A 25,203-nucleotide genomic window follows, 5' to 3' on the forward strand; every position below is an offset into this window, starting at 1 on the left:
GACGTGGGGGGGTTATTAGTTTTTCTGAGAAATCGACCCCTGCAGTATCTTTTCCCCTCAGAGCGATATCGTTATTCTTAAATGCATCACTAATTACCTCATCGATAAAATCCTACATCAGAGAATTATGGCTCTCTAAACGTCAGCGCTGAGTATCTTTCTCTTTTGGAGTCTTCATCGCCTCCTCCGGTGTTTTAAACTATTAGAATTGTAAAATTTCTTCTGACTTTCATTTGCTCCCCGCTGCCTACAGACGCGGCATGATACGGGTTCACATTAAAAAAAAGCAATGGACCACATTTATCAAGGAAGATACCAGGAAATGTCCTCCGTGGTGGCTTACTTTATCTCTATGGAGTTTTTACAGGAAAGTGTTTTGAGATTTATTTCTTTTCCTCACGATCTTGAGGAATCAATCCTGAATTAATCTTAAATAAGTAAAGCTTTACCCTTATACACACTTTTGTTTTTGTTTCTTAAGATGACATTGCATTTTTACGCAACCCTTGGTTGAAAACACTCTCTGTTTTCACTATAATGTATTTAAGGATCATCATTCCAGTTTATTGCAGTTTGAATCTTATTATATAAATATATATATTTAATAACATCTGATGAACGTGGTATCCTGGTTCCAGACCAGAACCATCGCCCACATCTCCAATATTTCATCAAGATTGATATCACTCTCATATCTGGAGCCAGGAGAAGGTTAGCCTAGCTTAGCATAAAGACTAGATACAGGGGGAAACGGCTAGCTTGGGTCTGTACGAACCTCTTTGGCCTTTTTCTTGTTTACCGTGAAAATAAAAAACACACTATTCACTGTTTTACAGGTAGTTATCTACTAGCTGACTTTGTGCTAAGCTAAGCTGCTAGCTGTAGCCGCATATTTAACTGAGAGATATGACCATGTTATCAATTTTCTAATCTAATACTCCGGCCAGAGAGGGACTACGCTTTGCTTCCAAAATGTTGAACTATTCCTTTAATCAACATATGTCTACGATCGGTGTGAACTATAGTAGCTTTATTTCTACTAGCTAACGCTGCTGCAGCCTCTGCGGCAACTGAAACTGGACTGAAACAATGGTAAAAGCTACGAAAATAAGACCCACGTTATAAAAAAAATCTGAATTCTCCAAGTCTATTGCATCTGTTTGTCCTACTCAAGCCTGCAACCACTTTTCTCTAGCGACAGGAGGTTCACCTCATTTTGCACGTGTACGCGGACGCACCGTAGTTTTCCCCCACGACTCTCTCGGATGGTCACGCCAGAAAAAAGTAAGAGCTGATGATAGAATGAGGACATGACAAGGGCTCTCACTTTACCGAGAGAGGCACGATGTGCATAAGATTTCATTTCAAGGCAGCAATTTCCCACTCAGCAAGCACTGTGTGGGCACATGTGTATGACTAAATGTACGGTGAATCAGAGGGTGTGTGAATGAAGGAGTGAGCGCTGCAAGTACTCACATTACAAAGCAGCGGTGAAAGAAATGGATCTGTGCTCTGGGAGTAATGCGTAGGACTTTGTTATAATGAGTAGATATTTCCTCAGTGTATAACACAGTGGTAATACTCTTATCTTTAATGCATTTCTATTTCTGACACATTTCTTTCCCCCCGCTGTGTTTTTATTGGAAAAAGTCTGTGCACCGTCCTCATGTGTAAAAAATATCCTCCCAGGTGATCTCGTCTCCCGGGCGATGCACCACCTCCAGCCCCTGCACATCAAGAACCCCAGCAACGGGACTCCAGTCCACCAGAAGACCACCAACACCGCGGTGCACTGGGAGCCCGAGGCCCTCTACACCCTGTGTTACTTCATGCACTGTCCACAGATGGAGTGGGAGAACCCCAACGTTGAGCCCTCCAAAGTCAGCTTACAGACTGAGAGGTGAGTCCCAACTTTAACCCAGTAATTCATTGGTGGCATTTTTATTATTATTAGCAAAACATAACAGGACTTATCTGTGGCCAGTACGGATTATTTTGTTCCTTTCAGTAGAGCTTGATTGTCTCTTTAGTTTCTCTGTACATGTACAAATTAGCATTTCTCAACAATAGGGGAAGAACAGGTGCACTATGGGTAAATAATTACACATAATGTCGCAAAGATTGGGACAACAAGTGCGAAAGTAGACCGGTAGGGTTACAGATATGGGGAACCTCAAACCACAGACCAACCTAGTTTGGAAACAGGATGACATTTTTCCAGTTTGAGTCACACGTTTCATAAATTGATTGTACAATAGGTGGTGGAGACAGAAAGCTGTGTCACAGTTCAGTTGTTGTATCCTCCAACGGACGCAACCCCTGAATGGAGGGTTCCTCCCCAACATGAAGCTACCAGAACTAGTGGTGCGTTCAGGCGCTTCCCACTAACTCAAAGACAATAACGTTGAGGTTTACCCCCAGAAAGGTACCTTCAAACAGCCAACAAGGTGTAAATCCAAACGTAATTGACTCTGAGGTTCCTTTTTATTGGCATATTTCAATCTATTTACCAAATTCACCAGTTACTCTGACCACACAAACACAAATACCTGGTAAATAGGCCACGGTCGTGTGATACTTCCAGTTAATATTCTACCGGTTGTCGAGGATCACCTAAACTCTTGAAAACAACTGAACCACTTTGGCTGTAAAAGGTCAATTTGTGCAAATATAAAAGCCTTTCTTTGCTGCATTAGCAGAAAATCCCACATGGCACAAGTCTCAGCAAACACTTAAGTGTCCCAAAGAGCCAAAAAAAGAGCCATTTCAAAAAAGGACTAATTGTGCCAATTAGCTGCCGTGTGCAGTGTGATATGTGGGGCTTTGCCTTCACTCGTCAAGCTGTAAATCAAGCAGGTAGATGATTTTTATCTCTGATGAAACGTCCATCACCCTCATTTCTGGCGCACATCACACACTTTAAAAGCTCTCCGTCTCGATAGGTAGACACGTATATCCTTTCAGCCATATTGCCCCCGTTCAGTTTGTCTCTCAAACCTTCAAGACCTGGAATAATGTCCACCGGTCTAAAAAAAGGTTGGTGCAGACGTTCCTACTTTCTTGCACAGGTTTTCGGGCGTCAATCAGATTGATGGGAACCAGAGGGGGGACTTGATTCGGATTGGCCGAATAGAATTTTTCAACGTCCTTCCTGCACTCCGAGGAGATGAAACCCCATTCTGACGAACCCCGGGGAGCGTCAGGAATGTCAGGCGGAGTGACGTGCCAGCGGGCTCTTGGATCACCCCCTCCGGGAGAAAACTCTCTATTTAGCATTCTGCTGAAAGGTTGAAGACGGGTAGAAAAAAGGACCCGAATACACACAGCGGGATGAGACGACGGGAGAATACAATTAAATGAGATAAGAGGATCTTTTAGCGATTGTGCTGAGAAGCTACAGATAAACCTTTTTGTGAGGTGAAGAAATTACTGAAATGACTTTCACACTCTTTACTTCACAATTAGTTTATCGCTCCAACTTCTTGAAGTTAATAAGAACGATGAAGAATGAAGAGGAATTCTGAATAGTAACAGAGCTGCGGTAGATTCTAGGTTATAGTATTTGGGCCCAGATGTTTGCTTCCATAGAGTAATTTTTGCACTGGCAGCTCTGGGTGTTGGTTGTCGCTGCAGGCCTGCTGGCTGTATCGATGGATAACATTACCCTCACTGTTTGCATTACAGACCTGGGCCTCCCTCCCTCTTCTGCAAAGCCAGAACGGTAGATATGTCTTTCGGGAGGGAAGAAGCTCTGAGAAAAGGGAGGAGGTCTAATTTGTCATATTATTCAGCCAACTGCCTGCTTTTTTTTTCCCGTTTCTTTTTTTTAAAACCCCTTGCCAGAGTCCAAATTCCTGGCACAAAAAGAGCACTAGTCAAACACAGTGTGTCAATATCTAAAAGCTGCTGCCTTTATTAAACATGTGCTTACAGCTAAATTCCAGAAGGACCAAGCAGCTGCATACACGGTAAACACATCAGTCCCAAATGGTTTCTCTCAGCTTGTTTGAATAATTTTTTTGGGAGGAATTATGGTTGCCAGAGGGAGTAAAGCTCTGCTGGGGCCTTCACTGATAGATTCATAATACCATTTAACTGGCTATATCATGAAATTAGCCCAATTAATTTCACGTTTCAAGGTTCTCTAATGTACATCTGAGACTGTTTGATAGTTGTAAAAGCCTTAAAAGAAACTCTGTCCTAACATTATCTAAAAAGAATTATTCTCAGCTCTACTATATTCATCTTTCTTGTATAATAAGTACATTATTTTCTGAAGGTAACCGTAATAGTTCATAAAAAGACCATAGTCATGATGGCTAAGTACAAATGGGGGAAATTATCAAGCTTAATATCTGCTGCAGCTGGTGAAAGGGATTTCTCCTATCTACCAATGGCCTGTTTTAAGTGCCAGGGACTGCAGAAAGCTGCATAAGCCATATATACCAAGGCTGCCCTTTGTGTCATAAGTTTAATTTAAGTTTAAGAGTACAGAAAGGGGCAGTTTTTACGAGGAGGATTATTATGAATGAGGCACACTGATTGACTCATCGTTACAATAATTTAGATCTATGAACTCCATCATGTCCAGGAAAATAATGAAATTGGTCATTTCGGTTTTATGATCAAATATTAAAAAGATTTAAACAAGAAACCAGATTATAAATTGATTTTGTAATAACTTTTTGACACATATTATACACACAAAGTGGTCAATTATAATGTTGCGTTAGCTAAAACCCCCCTAAATTATATTCTGCAGCAAAAATACAACATTAATAATTTTAGCTAACCGTAAAATCATAAATGGTCACTTTATGTTAGCTGTTTTGAAATATTTTTGATAAGATGTGTTTTATATTCAGAGTATTTTAATAAATATTGTTCAGTCCCATACATTAGCGTTAGCTCAGAGAATAAAACCCTCTTGGACATGAATACTTTATTTTTACAAAAACATGAACGCACTACTGAGCTGCCGTCTCAAAAGAAGAGAAAAATAATGCGTTTTCAACCAACTCGTGTGGCTAATGTTAGCTTAGTTAGCTATAGGTCGCTACAGTTAAAGCTCTCAAAAAACTAATTATCAGTTTGGCCGAAATAATTGACGGTAACAGAAAAGAAAAAAAAACTCTGTCTGAAATCAAGGACCCATTCTTTCAAGCAATTACTATGAATTTTAACCAATAATCTGCCATCATTGTCCCTGTAAACAGCATTAGCATATGTAGCGTGCGAGAATGGACCAGCTAGCTAGCTTTGACAAGCTAGCTAGCAAACAGTCAATTACACATTATATGGAACAAAACGTATTTATATTTCTGTGTGAATTAGATAAACAAGATAGTGGTGTTTGTAGCTATATTTTCCCAGCTGTTTGTATTCATGCTAATATAAGATAAGCTAATTGCTTCATAACACAACACTACTCTCAGAAACTCTCCGCAAGAAATCAAATAACTGTATTTCCCTCCAGTTCTTTCGTGTGTGTTTTATTTTTTTTCTGAGAAAAGAAGAAGTTATACATGTAAAATGTTATATTAGTCCAAGTGTTTCTTATCATTGTCTTTTCTGCTTGTGAAGTGACGTAAAGAGGTCAAATGCCTGATGAATGGCTGACCTGAATTTTGCTGTTGTTGCATTGTGGGGGAAAAAGATAAATAACAGAACAACATAAGCATGTGTGTGTGTTCGAGGATATGTGATTAGAGAATACACACACACACACACACACACACAAACTAGTCCTGGAAATAAATTATGAAATATGAACATGTCAGTCAGGCAAGACTCATTACTGATTTTGATTAAAGAAGGTAACAACAGCCTTTAGGGAGGTTGCAGCATCTAGATCTGTTTTTGTTCTGGGCTTATAAATTATAAATATTGATTTGGTGTAGCTGTCTTTTCAGTTCTTTAAAGGCATCTTTAATTAGAAAGTGTGTGTGTGTACCTCCAGGGTCTCTATTAAGTAATTTGATGTGAAAGGTGAATAGAGCAGCTGTGTGTTTTAAAGGATTAGTTCATATTAATTTATTTTAACATACAGAGGTCACAGATACTATATATTGATATGGCCTGTAAGATTATGTGTATCTACATTTGTGAATGGACTTTATTTTTGTTCTTATTTAGATCTGTCTTTGTGAATATGACACACCTTGTTAGCATGCTATCATGTTTGGTATCTTCATATTGCACATTATTTAGTACACTCTGTTTCTTATGTTTTATAATGACCTACTGTTTGCACAGCATCATGCATGCAGAGTTTAATAGTACTTTTACTTCGTAACATGCTTAACTTGCGGGACATAGCTCAAATACAAATCTAACTTTAGTGACGTAACAAACTTATTTGAACCCAAACCATGAACATTTCCTCAACCTACCCCGCACGTTGAAAAGTGACGCCTAAGGGTGCGGACTAATCGTCCGTGTGTGACGAATCAGGAGTGAGAAAACGTTGGATTTGCACATTTCGTGTGAGCAAAACAAACCTTTTGTTTTCACCCTGCAGGCCGTTCCTGGTACTGCCTCCGCTGATGGAGTGGATCCGGGTGGCGGTGGCCCACACTGAGCATCGACGGAGCTTCTCCGTGGACAGCGACGACGTGAGGCAGGCCGCCAGGCTGCTGCTCCCCGGTGTGGACTGTGAACCCCGACAAATAAAGTAAGGATACGATACTCGTGACATAATCTCACTGGTTGAGATAAACCTCAGGGAGTGAGTCCTTCTTGCTTCTGGAAGTTGTGTTCATTATAAACGTTTGCCCTTAACTCGGAAATCTCTGAGGGCATTCGAAAGGTCCAGCTGTGTATAAATCTTTTTAAATCCTCAATGCATATTCTCCTTCAACATAGTTTAATAATAGTGTGTACCTATAGCTCTATAAAGCCCTCTGTTGGTTCTTTAATATCATTTAATTTGTCTTTTTTTATCCCTATTAGCCACTACCACTCGTCCTCAGGTCTCCATAATTATCAGTACATCATATGTAATGTAAACCAACATGTAATTAAATATCCAAGGAAAAAACACACTATTTCTAAAGACAGTAAAACATTTGAAACGAAAATAAAAGTAGAATAAATTAAAAGCAATCAAAAGCCAGGTATCCTTACTGCCATAGTAACAGAGACGGCTGATAAAAACGGCTGATAAATGTGTGTGTGTCCTTTTTTTCTCGGTTGTTGTGGCTCCTGTGATGTCACATATCATCCGTAAATTGCCACTTCCTTGGCGCTAATTGGGATCAGTCTGTCCTTTATCATGTCATTATGTCGCCGTGACATTTTGTTTATGTTTCATTATGATTACCTTTATATTACCAGGATATCCCCATTGAGTTTTAAAAGCTACACTTGTGGTTCATAGTGAAATCTCTTGCTTTTCATGTAGCGCCATCATCAATACGCCCACTGCTTTGGTTTGTGACCACATGGCTTCAAATCTAAAGACATTCCCATCGGCATCTGCTGGCTTCCTGACTTGGGGATAAATCTTCTCTTTACTCGTTTCCTTCTCACTATATATTCTCCCCTTTTTATCCCCTCCCTCACAAACACACCCGCCACGTAGCCGCCGCACACAGTGGCTGTGACACGGCAGCTCGGGTCTGCAACGTCGTGTCAGTGGGTTAAGAGTCGAATGCTCGCCGAGCGATAATAAATGAAACACTGAGAGGTGCAAATTGCCATTTAACATCTCTTTACGCATGTCAGCTGTAATTGTCGCGTAACATTTGACACAAAAAAACACACAAAAATCACCGTGAATCGGCTCCTCTGTGGCCGCGTTGGAAAACGGCGGCTGTGACAGTCTGCTCACAGATTGGATTAAGAGGCTTTACGGGAGACGCGAGCGGGTAATAATGAGTCATAGCAAAAGCCCTACCTGGAGAAAAGCTTCTTTAGGGAAGGAAAGGGAGAAAAATGACACGTTGACAAGTGCAAAGTGAACAAAACAGCCCCAACACTCAGTTAATATGATAAATGAAAGAGTTGACGTTGCGAGCAGCAGAGTTGCTCTTGTTTCTGTTGCCTTCAGCGTGCAACGGAGATGTTTATCCGCAGATTACAAAAAATCCTATTTCTGAGATAAAGCTCCCCACTTAATCCCAGTAATGGATCTGCTGTTTTGCACCTGCAGAGCGGAGGATTGTTTCTGTGCCGCCAGGAAGCTGGACGCCGCCTCCACAGAGGCCAAGTTCCTGCAGGATCTGGGCTTCAGGATGCTCAACTGCGGGCGGACGGACCTCGTCAAGCAGGCCGTGAACCTGCTGGGGCCCGACGGCATCAACAGCATGAGCGAACAGGTGACGGGTCACACACACACACACACACACACACACACACACTCTTACGTGTTTAGTGCAGCTTTGACATCACGCACACACATAAATAGTGGAGAGTTGAACACAATACATTTCTGACGAGTATAACCTGGCAGCTCATCCTGGTTCTCTCACACTGGGCACGAGCTGCTCCATATGAGTCACGCAATGTGCTCCATTCTTATGCTGTGATGCAACTTCTCCACGTTATGTTGTTCCTTTGTGTCGGCGCCATTTGAGTATTTACTGTAATATTTGTGCCCCCCCCCCCACACACACACACACACACACTCTAACTTCACAACAATCAACTGAACCCACATTTTACAGTAGTGTCGGTATCTATAATGCCAATCAAGGATAAATCCATTCAGAAATCATAAAGATTACTTCAGATTTAGTGATTTAATTTAACTCAACTGATAAAATCCAAAGAGCTTTTGTTTGCATATACATATGTATATATATACATATATATATACACATATACATGTACTATATATGTTGTATACGTACATTACACCCTTAGATGTGACACAATTCTATGTTTATATATATATGTAGACTCACAAAATTATTCTAAAATGAATACAACTTGCATTATGAATCCAAATACAGATCTGAATACAGATATTTCCGTTAAATAAACAGACTGGTACTGTAGCCCTAGTTTTGATAAGAAGAAATGACTTAATGGTCCGTTTGTACCTGATGCTTCAACACTTTTCCTGCTTTGATGCGTCTGGTTTGACCCCCGGGTCGATATCTTGTGGACATGTCATGAGTTCCTCTGCTAAGTGGAAGCTAACAGTGCAGGTCTCCTCTCAGACACAGGATTTTACGTTTTTACCATTTTAGTTTCTAGCATAAACCTACTGTATATGTTATTTGATTTCATCCACAGCTCCTGGCAGGGTTGATTCATACCGCAGTCACAATGGAACAAGAACCTGTCATATTTCTCAGTATTTACAGCTCCTTATGAGTATAACAAATTGCACCGACTTGACATTTTTCTGCCTCACCTCCTCAAATAAATAACGCGCTGCGATGACACACAGGCCTTTTTTCTATTCACTTGTAAAAGGCGTTACAGGGAGCGATAAAGAGCAAAAGAGAAGCATTTGAACTCATCGCAACGGTCGTCGGGCTGCGCCGTCCATCGACTCCTTTAGCTGTGTGCTGATTAAGTGGATCGGTGTCCACAAAGGGATGCCGGGTCCGCATAAAAGGGCTCCGGTGGGCCACGAGCCGCGTCTTAAGAGGCGCCCGCGTTGGGATCGGGGCGTACGATCGACGGCCGCTCTGTGGAAGCTCGTCCACTTTGGAGAGCGCTTCGTTTTTTTTAGGGGGAGATGGCGTGATGAACGCGAGGAGCTCACCGCCTGCTTTTTAATATCAAGTTCTTTGGATGTTTTTCCCCCTTTTTTTCAATAACTCTTAGATGAGACGCGTGTGTGGGGGGGGGGGATATAAGATGTAATGCAGCCCACCTATGCTGTCGCTCTCTGTGGAAAACACGCAGCTATTTCGAGGCAGATTATGATTATGTCTGGAAAATTAGACCCTGAGAGAATACTGCTGGAAAAATGTCTCCTGCCTGATGAGGAGGAAACGAGTTGTACGTTAGGTATGAATATGGAGTATATTTAAGTCCTGGTCAGCAGCCAGCAGTTAACACACACATATGGCACTTCAGAGGTTATTACGACAAGATGGTGATTTAAAGAACATTACCTTAAAGCAGAATTTATGTTTTTTTCCTCCAGAACTAAAGAGCACAGCTGATGAGCTGCTAGTGGTCTCTGAAGGGCTCATGGTAGGACTGAGCTCTGGTTTTTCATGAAGCAGTTAACAGGAGAAACAAAGAATCTGGGCTGTTTGTTCGGTACACTAATGAGTACACTTCATTAATTAGGTGTTAAATCCTCAAAAGCAGAGCACGCCAATGAAGTCGTATGTTAACGAACAAACAAAAACACGCAAACATCATTAAAAATTATGTTTTTGAAGTGTCAGATTTGGATATAATATAATATTTTATATACCTACCAAGTGTGAGATGATTATCATATTTGTACAAGAGGTTTTGAAGTACCACAAACTGTCATTCTGTCTGCTGACCACCAGGGGGCGACTCCTCTGGTTGCAAAAGGAAGTCTGATCGTATGGAAGTCTATTTCAATGTCGTAATCATAGTTTTTCCATAATAGTAAAGTGGTTTGAACCCGATTGGGGTTCATTATGCATTAACTATGACAGTAAGTTATGATGACCCTAATGACTAGTATACACTGATAACTGTTGACTTAATATTCAGCCATTTAGCGCGACCGTTCCTCACATCAAACGGTCCTTTCTCATGCACATTCCTTGCATAAAAAAAATATTTTTCGATTGTATTTTGATCCATAACAATATTTCACACATTTCATGGTATTTGTGCATGTAAATCAAAATAAAAGCAGTGTTAAAAGTACATAAATTGGAGTAGTTTAAAGTATTGCAGCGCAAAAATTTGTCACAAGCGAGCAAAGTACAAGTGTGTGCATATTTGTAATCACGTTTTAAAAATGATAAAGCGATCCGGTTCGTCTCCTTTCCTCTGTGCAAAAGTGCATTGCAGAAACCCAGTAACCTCCTCCCCCCCACAGGGAATGACCCCTCTCATGTACGCCTGCGTGCGCGGCGACGAGGCCATGGTCCAGATGCTGCTCGACGCCGGCGCCGACATCAACAGCGAGGTCAGTGTTCACGAGACGCCGCGAGCGCCACGTTAAATATCCACATTTCTGTTTCGTTGTTCCAAAATGTTCATTTACATTTGTTGTGTGGAAACGATGGACCCACTTTGTGTTGCTCCTCCCCCTTCCCCCCCCCCCCCCCCCCTCTGTCTTCATCCTCTCACCCGCTGTCGGCATGCTCAGCATATCACACAAAGTGCACTGACGAGCAATAACGGAGGATCATTTGCACGCTAACAACGATGTAAAAATAATAATCTACCGACACGGCGAACCGCACCCACAATGCATCACTGTGCGGCGTCATGCGCGTGTGCACGTAGTGTCACTTTCCACCACAGACTGCACGTGAAGCATGAAGGTCATTGCACGTGTCGTGTGTCCTCTGTGTGTGTGTGTGTGTGTGTGTGTGTGTGTGTGTGTGTGTGTGTGTGTGTTGCTGCTTTAATCGTAGCTATCAATAAGAATATTCTAGAGTATAAATGCTTCATGGCCTCACAGTGACCCCGTTGTTGGCTGTTGTTCTTGCTCCGTTGGTTTAGTCTGTTTTCAACACTGATGTGTCCACCGTGCAAAGTATATTTTTTTTAATGTGACAGCCAATAAAGTTATTTATAGATCACGAAGGGAGAGAATATAAAAGCCGGTCACAGTCGGCCATTTAGCAGAAAAGCTTAAACTCGTCCAATCAGCTGGTTTTATCATCAATACCTCCGGTTTCATTCATTCAGAGCACGACTGTTGTGTAGCATTTTATAATTGTTTGTGGAGCACACGATCCATATGCAGCTGTGTTTTGATTCTTTCATTTATGATGCAGAGTTATGTTTAAGTTTCATCCAGATAGCTTCTATGACCAGATATATGAGCAAGAGGGGTAAAGGCGAGGCATATTATTATTATTTCTGCTTATATTGGTCTCCTACTTCTATTATTACTCTCATTATATGAATACTTTCTATCATATGGATTTACTATGATGTGGTTTATTCTGTATACGTGACCCTCCTCTGTTGCTCTTCCCGAGGTTTCTTGAAATGCTATTTTTTTTTCTTTCCTGGGGTCAAAGGTCCTCGGACGGAGGACGTCGTACATGCCGTGCAGATCGTAAAAAGGAACTAATTATATTAAATTGAATTGAATTAATTGATGAGTTTATAAGATTTATGTAAGATTTAGCCGAGTTTCTTCACAAGGAAATCACGAAAAAAGCACAACTTTTAAATCTTGTATTATGAGATGAAAGAATAACTAATGTACGAGGTATAGTGTCCCAACTGAGTGCATACTTATACACTTATACAGTACATTACTGTAAATTAAGCGCCAATGTCAACATAGCTAAAAGAAAACTTCAAGCTTGTAATTTGAGCCGCTAAGTAAAACGATGTTGCGTAACACAACTTTTTTTGTCATTACGAATATTATTGTCATCTCACGTCTTACGACCTCGTTAATAATTCAGTCCCTCCGGTGTCCATCGGCGCTCAATTGAAATGTGTCGTTACGTTAAACCTCTTTTTTCTCCGGGGCGCCGTTTAGAAATCATTCCCCCCCCCCCCCCACTCCTTCGACTGTCTTCGTCTCCGCCCACGTCGTGTTTTCTCTCTTTGAAATGAAGGACGAGGAATAAGAGAAGTCGGATCTGTTCTGTGAAACTCAAGAGGAGAACCTCCTTCTGCCATCCTGCCCTCCTTTGCTTACACGTCTCCTCCTGCATACTGCTTCTCCCTCTCCCTCTCCCCTTCCCCCTCCCCCCTCCAACATCCCCCCCGCCCTGAGCTGTGAATGTTAATGGCTGTGTATCTCTCTCCCTGAACTCCCACCTATGACTTCCCAGGTGCCAAGCACAGTAAACAAGCACCCCTCAGTTTACCCCGAAACGCGCCATGGGACGCCACTCACGTTCGCCGTGTTGCACGGACACGTGCCTGTCGTGCAGGTAGTGACGTTTATGACCTGTGTAACCCTGAGGATGTAATGATGATGATGATGATCCTGTGTGTGTGTGTGTGTGTGTGTGTGTGTGTGTGTGTGTGTGCGTGTGTGTGCAGTAGTTATCGCTTTTTAATATCCTATGAAGAGATGTGCAGATGAGTTGTGTAGCCTCCAGGTTTTAATCCACAACTTGAGGATTTTGTGGTAAAAACTGAACAGAGAGCCCCGAGCTCAGCCAGCCTGATATGCAGCTTCGGGGATGCAAAATGGTGTTGTGTTCATTATCTACTATGTAGCGGTAGTTATTGTACGAGCTGACACCGGCTGATGAACAGCGTCGCCCTCAGGATTTACTTTTATCATTCATCCGCACTACCACAATGAGAGGTGCTTTTTCTTTCTCTTTTTTTTTGGGGGGGGGGGGGGGGGGGGGGGGGGGGTAGAAAAAGATAAGTCGTCACCATCTACAAGAAGCTAATGAAGAAGTGTGAGAGTGTGTTTAGTGTCCGGAGCGAGGACGAGCTCTACATCAGGGGGTCCAGGTTTCCAACAGTTGAGGCTTCCCCTGTTGCCGAGCTCGAATGTAACCGCACCTTCTCCTCCTCGCCTGTTTACTTCCTTCCTCCCCCCCCCTCCCCTGGTTGCTTCCCCCCCTCCCCTCCCTCCCTCCCTCCTTTGCACCTCCCTCCACCCCCGCCACAGTTGTTGCTGGATAACAGAGGGAACGTGGAGGGCGCCCTGCAGGATGGGGCGGAGAACTACACGGAGACCCCGCTTCAGCTGGCCTCCGCTGCAGGTGATCCATACGTTCACGTTCATATTCGACCCAAATGTTGTTGTTTTTTTAATCTCGATGCGGCGTTTATGGGATGTTTGTATTGGTCGTGACGTGCGGGAGTTCAAGCTCACCAGAAAGCATTCTTCTGTCATCTAATTAATTAATTACTATATGAGATTGGAGAATGCACTAAATGTTAAATGACTTCCTCCAACTACCTGTCCCTAAAGCCAATAAATAATAATATTTCTAAATAAATAATAAGAAAAAAGGCATTTAAGTATGCATCTCCCTCTGCTTGGAATTAGTTGCAAAAAAGAAATGTTTAAAAAAATGTTTTACGGTTCTGTAGTTTGCTCATTTTAAATAGTAATTTGCTGTTTTTTGTGTTCAACATTGTTAAACTGTGTTGAAAAAGAGATTTTTTAATAAAGGTTAAATGAAAAGAAATATAGAGCTAAAGCCAGCAGCTGGTTAGCTTAGCTTAGCATAAAGACTGTCGTGCCTAACGTACATGAACTGAAGACGTCTTGTCGTCATGGTGATGCAACCAGTGGAAACTCGTCTCTCACTTAGAGCCTTGTAATACCACAAATTGTTGATTAAACACGCAAGATATAACTAAATTAATGAGCTTCAGAGGAGCTGGGAGGCATATTTTTGTTATCTTTGGACGCCTATTTCCAGTCGTTATGCTAAGCTAAGCTAACTGGCTGCTATAGTTCCAGGCACATTCCTTTTCAATACACAAGTCACACATTTGCCAAAATGATTTGCTTATTATTAACTACTCTACCCTGCAGCCTTTTAAAAATAATTATAACCAAGGTTATTTTCCAAAAGTTAAATTAAAGTTCAGTCAGACGTGACACCCGGCTAGTGAATCTTCAATGTCACAAAGGGGTGCGGGGCGGCCGCGTTGGCACGGCAACGAGTGATTTAACACGCCACCGCGGATAACGAACCCCCTCAACGTCCGTAATAAATAACGTTGATTAAATAAAGACTACAATCCCAGAGCAAACGTCGCTGATGAAAAGCAACGAGAGAGTGACTGTGCAGGTTTTACTGAACTGTTACATTAACTTTACAACGATGTAGAAGCTTCAGTCAGCTGGTTTTAAATGAGCGGGGAGGTGTTTACGTTGCTCTTCAGGGCAGATCTCACTGGTTCTGTTTAATGTGCATTTGTGTACACGTTTACTATGTTTATTATGTCACTTCAACAGCCACCTAAAGGACCATCAGGGCTGCTATTCAGATCTTTTACTTATACAACACACCACGCTGTAGGAATACTACATTACATTATTATTATTATGGGAAAATCCCTGAATTTAAAAATGTCACTGAAGCTAAATGCACTTAAAAGAACTAATTATGCATATAGAATACTATATTAGATTATGTTACCATTTTCAGATTTATACTAGTACATATAAACATAGGACACATACAGATCAATACGCACCTAATGGTGCATGCACCAATGTGTTACTAAGGCATAAAGTAGTCCCTCATTATAATGTTGGCTATATGGGACACGTATAGTATAAAGTACACTTTAAACTGGTCATGGATCAGTCTCAATGTGATACTGGTGCCTCTCTATGACCTTCACAAGTAAACAAGACCATCAGCGAGAAGATTGGCTTTTTCTGCGTCGTTATTCTTGATGTCGACGGTGAAATGAGACAAAAAATCATGCGGGTTCACGAGACACTCCTTCAGCTCAGGCTCCAGCGGGGCCTCCAGACCCAGATCCGGCTTCGCTGCAGCCTTAGACCAGGACTGAGAGGGGCACACTGCCAGAGGTTTTCTAAAGGGACCCCCGGTGCTCTGTCAGGGATCACCAACATCAACTCAAAGTGAACGTTCCCTGTAGGAGCTTTGAGAAAAGCAGTGTCTCAAAATTGCACTTAAAATATAATTAATTAATTAACAGCGTTCCACAACTAGTCAACATAAGCTGTAAGTTTAGTGCGTTCACTCTTTTTTTGTCCGCGTGTCACCCCGGTTAGGTAACTTTGAGCTGGTGAGCTTGCTTCTGGAGAGGGGGGCCGACCCCATGATCGGGACCATGTGTCGGAACGGCATCTCCTCGGCACCGCTGGGAGACATGAACTCATTCAGCCTGGCAGCAGCACACGGCCACAGGTGATACAGGCAATCACACACACACACACACACACACACACACAGGTTCCAGTCAGCAGTGAGATATCCATTACCACAGTATTGATCCATTTACTCACTGGGCCCTGGTCTCTCCGCCTGTCACGATGTGCGTATGAGAGGCCTGTCAGGCGGCGGGCGGGGCTAAGCGGCCGCGGTCTATTTAGCGGCTCTTACGGCTCCAGCTTGACTTCCCGGCAGCCGAGTGAGACGAAGCGCGTCAACGTTCAGAGCGCAGAGGGCCGTCGGGAAGCCAGCGGCGCGATGCGGCGTTATTAAGACCATCAATCCTGGAACGCCGAGAATGCTGCAGCGCTGACGGGAGCCGGCCTCAAACTGCATTCTGATTGGTGGAGAGGTGGCGAAAACAGAAGAATTGGAGATGAGACGTTGTTTATACAAAGGGCTCCGGAATACCTGGGTTCTAGAACGCCCAAGTTACGTGTTACGGAATATCTGGGTTCTGTTTAAAGAACCCAGTTTGAACTTAGAACCCACTTTTGACTTAGAACCCACTTTTGAATTAGAACCCATTTTTGACTTAGAACCCACTTTGAACTTAGAACCCACTTTTGACTTAGAACCCATTTTTGACTTAGAACCCACTTTAAACTTAGAACCCACTTTTGACTTAGAACCCATTTTTGAATTAGAACCCATTTTTGACTTAGAACCCACTTTGAACTTAGAACCCACTTTTGACTTAGAACCCATTTTTGACTTAGAACCCACTTTAAACTTAGAACCCACTTTTGACTTAGAACCCACTTTTGACTTAGAACCCATTTTTTACTTAGAACCCAATTTTGAATTAGAACACATTTTTGACTTAGAACCCACTTTTGACTTAGAACCCATTTTTGACTTAGAACCCACTTTGAACTTAGAACCCACTTTTGACTTAGAACCCATTTTTGACTTAGAACCCACTTTAAACTTAGAACCCACTTTTGACTTAGAACCCATTTTTTACTTAGAACCCACTTTTGACTTAGAACCCATTTTTGACTTAGAACCCGCTTTTGACTTAGAACCCATTTTTGACTTAGAACCCGCTTTTGACTTAGAACCCACTTTTGACTTAGAACCCATTTTTGAATTAGAACCCATTTTTGACTTAGAACCCACTTTAAACTTAGAACCCACTTTTGACTTAGAACCCACTGTTGACTTAGAACCCATTTTTTACTTAGAACCCAATTTTGAATTAGAACCCATTTTTGACTTAGAACCCACTTTTTACTTAGAACCCAATTTTGAATTAGAACCCATTTTTGACTTAGAACCCGCTTTTGACTGAGAACCCATTTTTGACTTAGAACCCACTTTTGACTTTGAACCCATTTTTGACTTAGAACCCACTTTGAACTTAGAACCCACTTTTGACTTAGAACCCATTTTTTACTTAGAACCCAATTTTGAATTAGAACCCATTTTTGACTTAGAACCCACTTTTGACTTAGAACCCATTTTTGACTTAGAACCCACTTTGAACTTAGAACCCACTTTTGAACTTAGAACCCACTTTTGAACTTAGAACCCACTTTTGACTTAGAACCCTGTGTGGGTTCGGCTGTTCCGGTCTTTGTGCTAAGCTAAAGGCCGGGCTAGGTCGCAGAGCTCTTTCTGATATCAATCTCCATTCTAAACCTCCGTTAGCCGTTTTCTCCCATTGGACCTCATGTAAACCATACGGCTAAAAGTATGTGGACATTTTTGATGTGGGTCTTTTTCAGGGTTTAAACTTGTGTTTGTTATGCTATTTATTAACACATTGAACATCAATGTAGCGACAAGCAATTATCAATTATCTATGTTTACCTGTTATGTCTGGTAAACACTGTAACATCTGTCAGCTTTCTCGCTGCTGTTAGCGCTGTTAGCGCTGTTAGCTAACATGTTGAAATTCATGAAGAGGAAATCAAAATTCTCCCAAACCGGATCTGGCACCTTTTAAAGCGACATTTTAATGCTATTTCACTCAATGCTGCACTATTGTTGCGACAGTTTCGGGGGAAGCCCTTGTACAAAAAGCCAGGTCCTGAAAGAAATATCTTCCAGAATGTGGAGTAAAGGAACTTCGACAGATCTACGCCCCTTTGTGACGAGCTGAAATGTGACTCATCCCCAACATCCACGTCGGACCTCACTAATGATCTCGTAGCTGAACGGTAAGAAAGCAGCCAAATCTCCAAAATGAAAAAAAAAAAGGGAGGTAGTGGCTGTCGTAGGAGATCAAACAAGGTTCTAGCAAACGGCTTCAAAGCGACGGCCGTGAACCTCCCACCGACTTGTCATCCGCGATCAAACAAATCTCCCGAACGGGATATGATGTCGTGCAGGACTCGGCCTCTTAACGAGCCCCTCCTCCCTAAAGCAGATGGTAGCAGCGCTGCATCACCGGGCTGTGATCTCGCTGTATACGTTACATTCGGTATCAATGAACAAATGTTCACGTTATTATACATATATTGTTTTTACTATCTGTTCTTTTTCAGAGGAGGCTTCATATATTTTTGACTCTACGGAACGATCGTGCTTAGTTAAAGTACACAAGGATATTTTGAGTGCCATCAGGGCTCAAGAGCTGGAAGGCCTTAATGTGGATTTAACACAGTTGGCGTGTGCTTAAATTAGAAGCATTTTCCAGGCTGTGTTCTGGTGTTTTTACCATTTTCTTTTTTTTTGCATCCCCATAAAACAATCCGTCGCTGCGTCTTATCGCCTTCCTTTAATCTCTGTCTGTTTTGTTTTTTTTATTTTCCTATAACCCCCTCGCCCTCCAGGAACGTGTTCCGGAAGCTCCTGTCCCAGTCGGAGCAGGAAAAGGGGGACGTCCTGTCCCTGGAGGAGATCCTGGCCGAGAGCACGGATCCCGGGGAGAAGAGGTCGGCGCCGCAGGCCAACGGCGGGGGGACGCTGCGAACAGGAAAGGCCAAACTGAGGGCCCTGAGAGAGGCCATGTACCATAGCGCAGAGCACGGCCATGTGGACATCACCATAGACATCCGCAGCTTAGGTCAGATTTACTAATACATGCTTCACATGCATCGCTCTTCTGCCGCTTCCAGCTGTCCTGGAGACGTTCCCGTGTGCCTGTCCTGTGCTGTCCTGTACACACTCTCAGCAATCGCCTGCCACTCATCCAACCATGCGACAGGAAGTGGAAAATAGGTCTTAATAGGCGCTAGTTTTATTTGGACTGTCGTGGTTCTGTTGATCGGGATCGTGTCAGGAATAATTGGCTTAATTTATTTCAGCTGACAAAAAACAATCTCACCACAAGTGGCATTTAGTAGCTGGTCTGGACTTCGTTGTTTTGAGATTATCGATGTTAAATTCCAGGCGCAGAAATAATCGCTAAGAAGATTGATACCACTCTCGTCGCGCTTGTACGTTAAATATATGAACCGGCAGCCGATTAGCTTAGCTTAGCGTAGTGTAGCTTAGCGTAGCTCAAAGACCAGGAACGGGGGCGACAGGCAGCCAAAGCTGTATCCAAATGAAACCGGAATAAACAGGAATTCGCACAATGTAAATTTCTGCATTTTTGTCAAGTCTGCGGACCTGAGGTGCTAGAAAAGTAAACGGGATGCTTGTATAGTGCACTGTATGGTCATTTATGTAGTCAAGACCACCAAGACCAAGACCACTGCACGTCACACTTCAGATAAAATGTGGAACATGCAAACCACTGAGAAATGATCGGAAAGATCCACATCCCCTCCAAAATACACAGAAAACAAACAAAGATCCCTCTTCCTTCAACTCTTTTATTGCCTCATATACTGTATAGAGACGTTTCTTCGCGGGAGGGAGAATTTTGTTTTCCACCAGCGATCTCAGAAATGATGTTTCTGCAGCAGCAGCTGACAATTCAATGAAATCCGTTTTTGTGGTCGTGAAAAAGGAAAAAATCCAGAGTCCTCTTTGTCTGAGACCGAGACCTTCAAAAGACGGATCCGGTGTTTTCTTTGTTGAGGTTTTCATGTTTATCAGCTAAATACAACAAACAAACAACACTGTGTGTGTGTGTGTGTGTGTGTGTGTGTGTGTGCGTCTGCTGTCTGTGTCTGTGAAGCCCATCTGTGCCCCCCTTGCTTCCAGTCTTCTGGCTGAAGCCTCTAAATGGTATTTGTGATGAGATTGTTTCGTGAACTTTTTCGAGGTCAAGAAGGAACTTTTCAATCAAAAAGAATAGTGAAAAATGCCCATCACGAAGCTCCCCGGAGCCCACGGGGGACATCTTGAAAATAGCTTGTGTTGACCGACCAAGAACATAAAAAAAAAAAATCAAACAAATAAACACATTCATGCTGTTGTGAAACGTTAAAGAAAAAGCAGCAAATACAGAAATTTGAGAAGTTTGACTGATTAATCTCTCAGAAACGTGTATTCACGTTCTACTCCACTAGGCCACGCCTCCACCGCCATGTCATCATCGACGTTACTCGCTCATCGTACTGCCGCACAACATTTCAGCCATTCACATTCTTTAATTGTGTCTTGATATTTCACGCCGACTTCCCACTAATCGCTCGCCATGCGACGTCCCCGCCCCCCCTTTTCGCCTCGACACGAACGCCACCAAAAGTGATGGAAACATGGTCGCCCCCCCCCCCCCCCCCTCCCCCTTGACTCCGCCCCTCCTCAGCTGTGTGTTGTATTCACTGTTGCCGCTGTGTTGTTTCCCAGGCGTTCCCTGGACGCTGCACACCTGGCTGGAGTCCCTGCGCACCTGCTTCATGCAGCACCGCCGGCCGCTGATCCAGGGCCTGCTCAAGGACTTCAGCTGCATCCAGGAGGAGGAGTACACGGAGGAGCTCATCACGCACGGCCTGCCGCTCATGTTCCAGATCCTCCGCTCCAGCAAGGTCACTTTCTTCTCATGTAAAGTGCTCGTTAGAGAAACATCAGACCACTGTTTCTGCTTTGGAGCACTAACCGTGCTGTGCTGGCGGTGACATTAACACTCACATTTGCATATATTTGAGTCGCACTCCAAACTATATTATCATACATTTACATACACGTTTTTTTTTTTAGCCAAGAGAAACTCTATAATCTGTGTAAAGTTTTTTTTTTTTTTTTGTGTGGGGTTTGGCAGAACGAGGTGATAAGCCAGCAGCTGTCAGTCATCTTCACCCAGTGCTACGGGCCCTTCCCCATCCCCAAGCTCACGGAGATCAAGAGGAAGCAGACCTCGCGCTTAGGTAAGAGAGCCAGTTGGAGATAGAGACGCTTCCTGGGTCTTTGTGCATTGGATGAAGCCGTTCGGATGGAATATGTCTCCATCTTTTGTTGAGGTCAGAGATTACTTGTTCGTCAAAGTGGGCTCAAGACGAGACAAGAGTTTTAGTTTTGGAAGGTTATTTAGGGGCAACTTTGTTTTTATGTGATTGTTATAGTTTGTGTATATATATATATATATATATATATATAAAATTGTCATATATATAATTGTCATATATATATGACAATTATATATATATATGTAACATATATTTATATATATATACATATGTATATGTGTGTATATATATGTATATATATATATCACAGATATATATATACATATATCTGTCATATATATATATATATATATATATATATATATATATATATACAGTATATGTCACATATATAAAATTGGCATATATATAATTTTCATATATATAATTGTCATATGTATATATATATCTGTCACATATATATATGTATATGTGTATATATAAATATGTATATATATATACATATATGTTTATGGATATATATCTCACATATATATATATATTTATATTATATATATACTGTCACATATATATATATATATTTATAATTATATAATATATATATAGAATTGTCATATATATATATAAAATTGTCATATATAATTGTCATATATATATATATATATATATATATCTGTCACATATATATATGTATATGTGTATATATAAATATGTATATATATACATATTTATATATATATTTATATATGTATATTACCTCTGTTTAGCTTCAAGGTCTTTATTGTTATTTACACAACAATTACAGAGAAGCAGTCGTAGGATCTCAGGCTTCCTCCAACATTAACTACGTCTTGACAAATGAGAAATCTTAAGATATAAAATAGTGCACAACATTTCTTTTTTTTGCATAAAACAAAGAAATAAAAAAATAGACCCGAATATTTTGCGGCAGCGATGCTAGTCATGAAATGTTTTCGTGAGACGTTGATAAAGTCACTTTGAACATTTATCGTGACGTGTTTTTAGAAGCATGTAATGAAGTGATTCATCAGACTGCTCTGGGATTCAAAGCTGCTTTTTCTTTTGAAGTCGGGAACACTCACAGACATTTCCCACATTCTCATGTCTCTCACCTCTGATCAGAGCGGGAGGAGGCGACTGTGCTGCAGCGCCACCTAGTGTCGGACCAGCAAACGCGCTTTAAAAAGCTCATCGTTTCAAGGAGACACTGCCGGCCTTGTAGAATACGGCTAGACAGTCTGTTGTCCCGCATGCATCTGAAGCCTCGAAGACTCATGTGGTTGTTTGTGTTGTGCTCTTCTTCAGACCCCCACTTCCTGAACAACAAGGACATGTCTGACGTCACTTTCCTGGTGGAGGGGAAACCGTTTTATGCACATAAAGTGTTGCTGTTTACAGCTTCAGCCAGGTAAACAACTACCCTGCAGTTTATTGATGTATTTTTCTTATCTTCTCACACGACTATAATAAACGCCACGATTCCCCCCCCCCCCCCCCCCCCACCCGTCGTTTCTCATCCAGGTTCAAGTCTCTCCTCCAGAACCGACCGGCAGCAGAGAACACCTGCATCGAGATCAGCCACGTCAAGTACAATATTTTCCACGTAAGAATTTTCCTTGTCACGTTGTTGTCACTGCGTCGCGCCGTCCTCCGCACAGACCCGACGGGAACTGTTGTGTGTTTCAGCTGGTCATGCAGTATCTGTACTGCGGAGGCACCGAGTCGCTGCACATACGCAACACCGAAGTCATGGAGGTAAGAGAGACTTAACCGAAGCCCCCCCCCCCCACACCCCCCCGGGGGCCCGGGCCTCATTCTGTGTGGCTGTGCTGTTCCCTGCAGCTCCTGTCTGCAGCCAAATTCTTCCAACTAGAGGCCCTTCAGAGACACTGTGAGATCATCTGCTCCAAGAACATCACCACGGAGACCTGCGTGGACCTCTACAAACACGCCAAGGTGAGGCGCGAGCTAAACAGAGAGTTAGCAGGAGGAGCCAATAACCAGCTGATCTGGAGCCAGTTCCCAACCCAAGTAACGCAAAGATATTTAGTTTGAAAAAAAAAAATGTCAGTGCCTTTCGCACAAAAGAAAAAAATCCTACAAAATAATACTAATAATAATGAAAATTAGCCTCTTTAATTATAATAAAAGACCACTTCATTTTGATGAGATATAAATGCCTAGGAAAATGATCTAATAAGGAAATGTGAATAAAAGATGGTTGAAAATAAACTGCATGCAGGTCATGAACTGGAAAGGTTCCCATTCACGTCGACTACCGGCTCGCTTTCCAAAATGCTTAAAAATCACTCAACGACCAATCAGAAAACATCCTGACATGAGGACCATGTGACCTGAAGAAGCTCCAGTCGAGTGAGGGACGACTGTGGCGTTCAGCTGAGATGAATTGGGACTAAACCAAACTAAAAGCAGGGGTACCTCACGCTTCCACGCTCACGGGCAATAACTCTTTTTTTTTCTCCATGCAGTTCCTCGGCGCCGCCGAGCTCACGGCGTTCATCGAGGGCTACTTCCTGAAGAGCATGGTGCTGCTCATCGAACTCGAGGGCTTCAAGCAGCTGCTGTACGAAGCCCCTCCCGCCGCCGCCGCCTCCAGCCCCGCCTCCAGCCCCGGCATTTGCTCCGACATCCTCCTGGACCTGGAGAAGACTCTGGCCACGCGCATCCACTCCATCCACCTCTCCACCTCCAAGGGCTCGGTGGTGTGACGCCCCCCCCCCACCACCCCCACCCGTCCTGGCTCCACTGTTGAAGAGGGGCTGTCGGATGTGTTCATGTCAGGGATTCCCTTTAATTCTGCCCCCTGGGGGTCAACGTTGGCATGTCAGAGAGAGAGAGAACTTTAAACTCAGCAGTATCACTCAGACCTAATCGTGCTCATATTGTATTGTATTTCATAATAGGACACGTGCATGAAATACATCCTGTGCACCTTTTTTTTGGGGGGGGGGGGCTTAAAAAAAGGGTAGAGTAGGACTCAATAAAAGCAGCTTTCTCAGCATCTCTGGATGCGAGACTTTAGGTTTACAAACTTTACGGAAGTGGACGCCATCGCAGTGTAAAGTGTGTCATGTGCCAACATGTAACCCTGCTGTGCGAGTGGCGAGTAGCAATGCAGACGGACGTCAGGTGGCCTCCTCTCTCCTCTCTGTGGGACACGTCTCACTGTGTTCTACCTACTGTGTGTGCAGAGGCCACACCGATCACAGGCACTTCCACCCACGCTCAGTGAGATCTATGCCGCCGCACGCTGGAAAAACACGGATGTCCAACTTGTTTTTTTTGGGGGGGGGGGGGGGGGGGGTTGCATGACACCAGAAGGAAGAGGAAAACGCTGCTCATTAACTTTCTATCCACCGGAAAAAAAAAAAAACGGACCGAGCGTGGACTTTTGGAGACGGATTCCCCGATTTATCTTTCAAGACTTTTAGAGCAAAAAACAAAAGTGTAAATACGTCCCCCGAAAAGTCGTTGTCGTCGTCGTCGTCGTCGTGCTGGTTGTTTTTTTTGTAAACCGATGTACAGTATTCTCCTCCACACTCGCTTCTGGCTGATGGCACCAGTCTCATTGAATGTGCCCCCCCCCCACCCCCCCCCCCCCCTCTGGACAGTTTGTTCCCAGCTGTTTTGTGTCTGTTTTGCATGTTGAAATCCTCCGTTTGGCTTTCGGTGTGCTTTCTGTGCAGGTTTGAAGGTCTGCAGGTCTGAAGGTTTTCAGGTCTAAAGGTCTAAAGGTCTGAAGGTCTGCAGGTTTGAAGGTCTTCAGGTCTGCAGGTCAACAGGTCTGAAGGTCTGAAGGTCTGCAGGTCTGAAGGTTTGAAGGTCTTCAGGTTTGAAGGTCTTCAGGTCTGCAGGTCAACAGGTCTGAAGGTCTGAAGGTCTGCAGGTCTGAAGGTCTGCAGGTTTGAAGGTCTTCAGGTCTGCAGGTCAACAGGTCT

General features: G+C 42.9%; 1 protein-coding gene across 4 annotated transcripts in view; it reads left to right on the forward strand.

Moving 5' to 3' along the window:
* Positions 1–24,557, forward strand: part of LOC117726010 (ankyrin repeat and BTB/POZ domain-containing protein BTBD11-A) — a 117,623-nt gene extending 93,066 nt beyond the window's left edge. For 3 of the 4 annotated variants that reach the window (XM_034525978.1, XM_034525980.1, XM_034525981.1), the window contains 15 exons: positions 1,690–1,900; positions 6,521–6,673; positions 8,153–8,318; positions 10,991–11,080; positions 12,921–13,022; positions 13,721–13,814; positions 15,818–15,953; positions 18,758–18,990; positions 20,667–20,845; positions 21,079–21,184; positions 22,550–22,652; positions 22,766–22,847; positions 22,931–22,999; positions 23,087–23,200; positions 23,734–24,557. In XM_034525978.1, coding sequence (XP_034381869.1) covers positions 1,690–1,900; positions 6,521–6,673; positions 8,153–8,318; positions 10,991–11,080; positions 12,921–13,022; positions 13,721–13,814; positions 15,818–15,953; positions 18,758–18,990; positions 20,667–20,845; positions 21,079–21,184; positions 22,550–22,652; positions 22,766–22,847; positions 22,931–22,999; positions 23,087–23,200; positions 23,734–23,973 — 2,078 coding nt within the window. In that variant the 3' untranslated portion in view covers positions 23,974–24,557. The remainder of the gene's footprint in view (positions 1–1,689; positions 1,901–6,520; positions 6,674–8,152; positions 8,319–10,990; positions 11,081–12,920; positions 13,023–13,720; positions 13,815–15,817; positions 15,954–18,757; positions 18,991–20,666; positions 20,846–21,078; positions 21,185–22,549; positions 22,653–22,765; positions 22,848–22,930; positions 23,000–23,086; positions 23,201–23,733) is intronic. The other variant, XM_034525979.1, reaches the window with a different exon arrangement.
* The last annotated feature ends 646 nt before the right edge of the window (positions 24,558–25,203 follow it).

This window comes from Cyclopterus lumpus, chromosome 23, assembly GCF_009769545.1.
Source record: "Cyclopterus lumpus isolate fCycLum1 chromosome 23, fCycLum1.pri, whole genome shotgun sequence".
Taxonomy (NCBI): Eukaryota; Metazoa; Chordata; class Actinopteri; order Perciformes; family Cyclopteridae; genus Cyclopterus; species Cyclopterus lumpus.